At 34.5% G+C, this 7,339-nt stretch overlaps 1 protein-coding gene across 3 annotated transcripts; it reads right to left on the bottom strand.

Annotated features, from left to right (window-relative positions):
* Positions 1 to 1,517: 1,517 nt before the first annotated feature.
* Positions 1,518 to 6,317, bottom strand: LOC104821631 (3-isopropylmalate dehydratase large subunit, chloroplastic). Of its 3 annotated transcripts, none has more exons than XM_010552557.1 (15): positions 6,146 to 6,317; positions 5,858 to 5,956; positions 5,565 to 5,735; positions 5,128 to 5,280; positions 4,967 to 5,035; positions 4,761 to 4,877; positions 4,484 to 4,558; positions 4,104 to 4,181; positions 3,912 to 4,007; positions 3,762 to 3,811; positions 3,137 to 3,191; positions 2,911 to 3,042; positions 2,591 to 2,638; positions 2,345 to 2,503; positions 1,518 to 1,877 (listed from the first exon to the last, which is right to left on the bottom strand). In XM_010552557.1, exons 1-15 carry the CDS (start codon positions 6,194 to 6,196, stop codon positions 1,737 to 1,739), a joined length of 1,494 nt encoding a protein of 497 aa, XP_010550859.1. In that variant the 5' UTR covers positions 6,197 to 6,317; the 3' UTR covers positions 1,518 to 1,736. The 3 variants fall into 3 exon arrangements, with proteins under 3 accessions (XP_010550859.1, XP_010550856.1, XP_010550857.1); XM_010552554.1 differs by having other exon boundaries at positions 5,858 to 5,995; positions 6,146 to 6,316; XM_010552555.2 differs by having other exon boundaries at positions 3,137 to 3,173; positions 5,858 to 5,995; positions 6,146 to 6,316.
* Positions 6,318 to 7,339: the final 1,022 nt, after the last annotated feature.

Here is a 7,339-nt window from a genome sequence, read left to right as displayed (position 1 = left end):
GGATTAACTGTACGTACGTATGTATGTATATATGTATAGGATTAACTGTACGTACGTATGTATGTATATATGTATAGGATTAACTGTACGTACGTATGTATGTATATATGTATAGGATTAACTGTACGTACGTATGTATGTATATATGTATAGGATTAACTGTACGTACGTATGTATGTATATATGTATAGGATTAACTGTACGTACGTATGTATGTATATATGTATAGGATTAACTGTACGTACGTATGTATGTATATATGTATAGGAACCATAACCGCATTAATGTTTTAGCTTGGAGTGATGTAATTTATATATATAGACGTACTTTAAAAAAATGGCCCAACTATTGATGAATGGAGAGAGGGAGAAAGTCAACCAAAATAATGTTATATATATATCTTATAAATTCGATAATTTCACTAAATAAAGTTTATAAATGATAGAGTATATTCTTGGAGTTCAAAGAATACCCACATGAACAAAAAGTTAATATAAAATAATGTTATATATATAACAGCAAAATTGTCAATTAATGTGTAACCCCAAAATTGTTATAATAGTAGTAGTTGTAGCAATAATGTACCACTTAATTATTATAAAATTTATCAGTATAATATTTATCTAATAATTGAATTTAGTATCAATATATAATAGGTAAACTGTATTTGGTATGACATAATTAATCGTTTCTTTAATAATATTCCGATTAATATTTTTTGTTTATATTATTCACAGGGTTTTATTGTCTTCGAAGTATTTGCAAATTAAGGAAACAATACAAAATAATGGCACTTTTTTATTTACCTATCATCATATAAAAAAAATCCTACTACTTTTGATTGTATATCATCCATAATAGACATAATATTGATTTAACCTAATCTATCTTCTTTATTTACACTTCATACAAATAATGTCGGGCCGAATATTATTATTAACCTTGTGTTATAGATGAAAAATGTAGTAATTAATTAATATGGAGGAATTAAATTTAAGTTCAACATTTCTTCATAGATTGCTAAAGGTCATAGTCAAGTATATTATTGCAGAAACACCCGCCTCGGATAATAACCACATCGGAGGTATAAATAAAAGTCATATAGTCAATTAATAACCAATCTACATTATAATTAAATTTAGTCTAATCCTATAATTACCTAATAATTAGAATTTCTGTCTTTTTCCTGCTATGTTCATCAAACGTGGACAATTTTAATTGAATGACATCAGCACCCAATACTTTTATTTTACCTGTAAAATTTGACCTTTAATAGTGCTGTACATTTCCAATTTAGATTATTTCTAGTTTGATTTATTTTTAGATAATATGTAATCATATTTTTTTATCAAAAATTATTTTAAAAAAGTTAATACCTAAAAAAGTTATGAGACCGAAAAATTGAACCTCTCACATGAATAGCACACATCAAATTAATGTAAATTAAAACCTCAAAATTGTATTCAACAATTTTAAAAAAATCAAAAATTGTGATTTTCTCAAAGGAATTGCACATATAAAATAAATGCAAAACGAAATCTTCAAAAATGTTAACAAGAACAGAGTTTTCCGCTAGTCTAGGTCCAAATCTACGCAATGTACACATTAGTACGCAACTCTTCAAGCATATTAATAAAGAGTAATAAATAGATCACCAATAATAATAATAATAAACACGTTGGATTCTTACCAAAAAAAAAACCAGAAGAAGCCCTTACCATAACCGGTTGGGATGTTTACTGCAAGAACTCTCTTGGGTCAGTGACAAAACCGGTTAAAGCAGAAGCTGCGGCCGTGTACGGCGAGGCCAGGTATATCTGCCCTTCCTTGTGGCCCATCCGACCGGGGAAATTCCTGTTCGTCGTCGAGACACAAACCTGCAAGCAACAACAATTCCAATGTGGTGATCTATAAGCATTACCCTGTCCTGTCAGATCATCTCTCTACTTGAAAACATTTATACAGAACCGATCCCCCAAAAAAACTATGTTCCGATTACCGAAAAGGCTTGTGTGCAGAAGGAATGTCAAGGGAATGAGATCTTTTACTGAAAAAACCCCGATTCTAACTCAGGTGCTTCAACTTCTGTGACAATGATGATCCTATGCCATTGATAATCTATTACTGCATGATAAATATCGTTGTACTGAAAGCAAAATGATGATGAGAGCATTTTCATCACCGCTCTGTCGAGTATTTAGTATTTACTCCAAGCATGTAACAGAACAACACGGTTGATTCAACATTCCAGGCAGATCAGGCATGCAAAAAGCTGACTATACTTGCAAAGTTTCGATTTTTTTTACTAGTTAGATTAGCCCAAGATGAGAAAAGAGAGCATTGCCTGAGGTTCATTTAAACGAGCGTAGGTGTCTAGTGGGCCACCAATGCAAGCACCACAGCTAGGACTGGTCGGCGTGTCACAGCCAGCTTCTTCAAATATCTGAGCACAGGTCTTTCCACCTGATCCCGGTACCGGGATGGTATACAAGTCCATCCATACCTGCAGAATGAAAAATACAATCGCGGGCATTCGATTTCGTATTCTGAGAACATTATTAATCACATGATACTGATATGTAGTGCTAACCTTTTGAGTGGCTGGGACAAGGAAAGTAGGCGCCTTGACCTTTTTGCCCTGCAAATAAACAATTATGTTCCATCAGGCTATATTGCAGCCTCAGATCATGTTGAGTTCAAAATAACACATCATTTTGCAAGATTCGCATGATGTGAAGCTTCCGGATCACATTGAGAAAATCTATGTTCGACGCATTTTGATAGAACCCGAGATTGGATTCTTTAGAAAATTTTGTTTAGCCTTAGTAATCAACTAAAAACTTTTCGATAGAATCCAACCTCGGGTTCTATCACACATCTACCAAGAAGTAAACAAGATATGGAACTTACTGCAGCCACGAAAAGTTTAGCGGCAGCCATAAAATCCTCCGTCTTTCCACCAGTACAAGAGCCAATATACACTCTATCGATTTTCACATCTTTGCATTCTCTTGCTAAAGCCCGATTATCAGGTGAATGAGGCTGCAGAGAAAATCAAACACTAGAAAATCAGTTATAATATCCAAACTGTCCTGAAACCACGAAACATTTTCGATTGTAGCCTCGTTACACCCACCTTAGCCACGATTGGCTCCAGCTCTGACACATCAAATCTATATTCAGAAAGATAGCTGTGGGAGCGATAAACAAAAAGCAGTGAACATAAAAGAAAGCTTAGAGCACTGGAAAACACAACTATGGAGCTTACTTTGGACATGAGAAAAATCATATTTCATGCTAAAGCTCCACAAATTTAACAATTGCACGTTAAGTTAGGCGAATGACCGTCCAAAATATTCTCCCAATCTCCCAATCAAACCTTTAAAGCTAAAAAAATTCACTCTATGACTTAGAAACAGAGAACAAAAGATACTCTTACATTACATTTATGACCACTTCATGTTAATTAGGAAAATCCAATAAACTATTGCTTAGAGCAAGCAAAGGAGCACATATCTACTGTATATGCAGCACATTAAGGTGGTGTGAAAGTGCCCTGCTGCGTGGAGAAATCTTGAAACATGCACGTAAAATCATGTGTGAGAATATTATACATCTAGCATATCCAAACTAGCACATAAGGCTCCAAATACATGATAATCATAACCCATATAATGCACCAAGGAAACACCACAATGTTGGACACTTTTTTTTTTTCTTTTGGCATTCTATTTACAATTTAGGGTACCATGTAATTGTACCTTGCATTTCCATCGCTATGCACCGGCTCATAGGGAACAGATGTCCTACTCTGTAGCATAAGATCGGAAGTGAACCAATTTTTGCACATACAGTAAAAAGTCAATTGTGCTTCAAAATTTGTTCACGAGAAGAAGAAATAGCCACTCAACCCCAAGGTACTTAAACGTAGTAGCATCGGGTGGGATGACACCATTCTTTCCACCAGCTTCTACAACCATGTTGCATAATGTCATTCTTTCTTCAATCTAGCATATGCGAACAGATCAAAGCAAAGATTGTAGATCTTTTTATTCCCGAAGAAAAAAAAATATCACTTTCTAGCAAACACAAAGTTCTCTTACATTTAAACTTTCAACAGTTGTACCAACAAACTCCATTGTCTTGTAGGTCGCACCAGCAACAGATATCTCACCAATAATCTGCAAAGTTGGCAGTAGGTTCAAGATCCAAAATAAAACAAAAACTTTGCTCCTGGTACCAGAAATTTCATAACGTGTTCCTTTACCACTCCACTAGAGCAAGAAAAATCGTTGCAGAAGAAAAAATACCCAAAAACGATGAGATTATACAGATTTAGATTGGAAATTCCACAGTATTATGATACTTGCTGTGAGTTAAAAATGGGACAACTCCGCCTCAACTAAAGCAGAACCTTGTCTTTAAAAAGTTTGTAAATACTAGTTGGAAAGGAAATAAATGTTGTACAATGTATCAAACTCACTTGCAAAATCAGATCCTTGGCAAGCAAATAATCTGGCATTTCACCATCCATGACAAATCTTAGTGTCGGCGGGACCTGCAAAATCAGGATACACACTTGTACAAACTACAAATGAGGATAAATACAAGGGGAAGCATGTCATACATTAGCTCCGATGGAGTTTGAAACATGTGTTACTGTGACATGGGCTTTTTGAGTTGAAATGGAACTGGCAACTCTTAACTTCATTCCACAATAATGGAAAATCAAACAAAAAGAATAGACCAAGATAGAAAACCTTAAGGAGGATCTTTCCAGTGCCCAACACAAAACCTGCATCAGTGTTTCCGATACCCGTTGCAAATTCACCAAACGCTCCAGCTGTACAGGTGTGTGAATCTGTTCCTAGTAAAACCTAAAGTGATGAATGATATTAATCATTAATTAGTAAAGAAAATATAATTCAACAAATAAGTCATATCCATCCACGCATCAGATTTTTACCTCTCCAGGCCTGCAATGACCTTCTTGTGGAAGTGCAACGTGGCATACACCTTTGTAGTCAGGATTTGCCTATAAAATGATCAGAGAGAGCTCAATATACCTTATTGCAGAAAAAAACTAAATCTTTCATCATGAAGCATACAAATGTGAACCTATCATACCCTGAAATTACCACGGTCTGTAATATCATAGAAGTACTTGATATTCTGGTCTGTGCAAAAGTCCCGTAGGATGTCCACATTACGATTTGCACGCTCATCACTTGTGAATATGTAGTGGTCAGGTATGACGACAATCTTCTCCCGGTCCCAAACCTTCAGCATGTAATTACCAATACCATTAAGTCACCTCAGAGATAACAAATACATAATCATACCAAAAAGTAATCAGATGCACTGAGCTGAAGGCATCCCAATGTATTTTAGACATAATCATAGCATGGACCTGAATCTTTAAATTAGTACTTCAGAGCAAACCAAACCAGACAAACAAAGTCATTTCTAGTAACAAAAACTTCCGAACAAATGAAATCAAGCTTTCAACAAAGCAATCATAGCACAAACAGAAACAATAGAAGAGGGAAAAAAAAGTTCAATACCTTTGCATTTTCGCCAAATTCTCTCTTGAAGATGCCAAATGCACCAGGGCCACAGACATCATGTGTCATTAAGACATCAACATTAACCCAAACATTGTCACCAGGGACCAAATGAGACTTCTCTGCTGCCCTCGCTAGAATCTTCTCTGTCATCGTCATCCCCGTTTTCACCTACAAAACCCCCCAAAAAAAAGCCGTACTGGAAGATATAAGACAATACCAAAAAAAAATTCAAAAGAATCGAATTGTTGTCAGATGAAAGTCGAGAGACGAAAAACGAAAAGAGCTCAAACCGATCCTGTGGTGCTTGGCTTGCGTTCCGCCTGCTGCGGCGTCATCACCGACACGATCTTCCTGGAAATCGATTCCCTCTGACATCTATGAGCCGATACCTGCGAAGACTTGGGAAATGCCGAGAATCCCAAATCACTCTGCATTGGGGGGAAAAGGAGGGCACGAACAATCATATCCCCCAACAAAAACGAAGCTACAGAATCGAAAATTGCAAGAGAAAAATAGAAAAACCCAGAAAATAAAAGACGGCGGAATCGAAGAAGGCGAAGAGAGCAAAGCAAATGGACCTTAGAGGTTTTGCAGAAAAAGGAAGATGGAGGAACAACAGAGGAAGCCATTGTTGCTCTTCTGTAATCTTTCTTTTGTTCCGGATTGGGCGTGTGCGAGACCTAGGGTTCTTCAGCGTTTTTCCTGCTGTAAACGGAAGGGCCGCAATCACATAGACAGACAGACAGAGAGAGCATGTACCGAATCGGCAAAAGAGTCAGCAAGTTGGTGGTGTTGACGTATAATCCACGTGGCGTAACCAGGGAGCTGCATCATAACCCGACACGTTATGCATGAAAAAATATAAATACAAATAGATTTCTAACCAAATCATTAGCAAAATTTCAATTCAACTATAGTCTATCTATATATATATATATGGATTCGACTCCTCCCGCGATATGGGAGTTAGAGCAAAATAAAATATAATTAGTGAAAGAGAAATTTAATAGAGCAAAATAAAAATTTCTTATTAAATTTCTCTATTAAATTTCTTACAAACTTATGAAATTTAATAGTTGGTGAAAGAGAAAACATTATATAAATATATAAATTTGTTATAAAAATATCATATTAATACATAAAAAATAATGCATTTTACAAAGAATTTTAAAAACATTGTATAATATTTGATATTTTTCTCTTATTTAACGTGTAGTTTTTAAGAAGTTTTGCAAATTTTCATATATTTTTTTAGATTACCTGTATATTATATCGATTTAATTATGAAAAGATCGTATATTTTAAAAAAATATAAAAAATTCATATATTAGCATATGAGTTGATAACAAATTTGAGTGTTTATAAAATTTCTTTTTTAGCGAAAACATTATATATGGGTATATTTAGTAACTTTAATCCATTATTTTATTTTATGTTAAATTTTTAAAATGTTTCGCCTAAAATATATGTGGAAAACTTTCCAGATACTATTTTTACCGGGGTAACAAAAAATAGATTTGAAATTATATTCTAATTTTTTTTTCAAAATAAGAATAATCTATGCCATAATTCTATATAACCTGTGTGGATTGTCTATTAAACTTATCAAAACAAGTGTTAACTTGTCGTTGCGTTACATTGTACGTGAATAAGTTATCAATAACATACGCTTGGAAAATAATAATATAAATAATTTTCACCCAAAAAATAATATAAATAAGAATGATCAATGTGATCGGGGTCAAGTAGCGTAATCCGGAATATTAAATTCG

This window comes from Tarenaya hassleriana, unplaced genomic scaffold, assembly GCF_000463585.1.
Source record: "Tarenaya hassleriana unplaced genomic scaffold, ASM46358v1 Cleome34, whole genome shotgun sequence".
Classification (NCBI taxonomy): domain Eukaryota; kingdom Viridiplantae; phylum Streptophyta; class Magnoliopsida; order Brassicales; family Cleomaceae; genus Tarenaya; species Tarenaya hassleriana.
This window is presented reverse-complemented; position numbering and strand designations above follow the sequence as displayed.

Bases quoted from the DNA above. Each gene is read 5' to 3' on its own strand.
- LOC104821631 (XM_010552554.1), bottom strand. From the start codon at position 6,196: ATGGCTTCCTCTGTTGTTCCTCCATCTTCCTTTTTCTGCAAAACCTCT. The intron at 4,008-4,103 runs GTAAGAGAACTT...CGCATATGCTAG, and splicing joins CAACTGTTGAAAGTTTAAAT to ATTGAAGAAAGAATGACATT. The intron at 2,639-2,910 runs GTAAGTTCCATA...GTTTATTTGCAG, and splicing joins CTAAACTTTTCGTGGCTGCA to GGCAAAAAGGTCAAGGCGCC.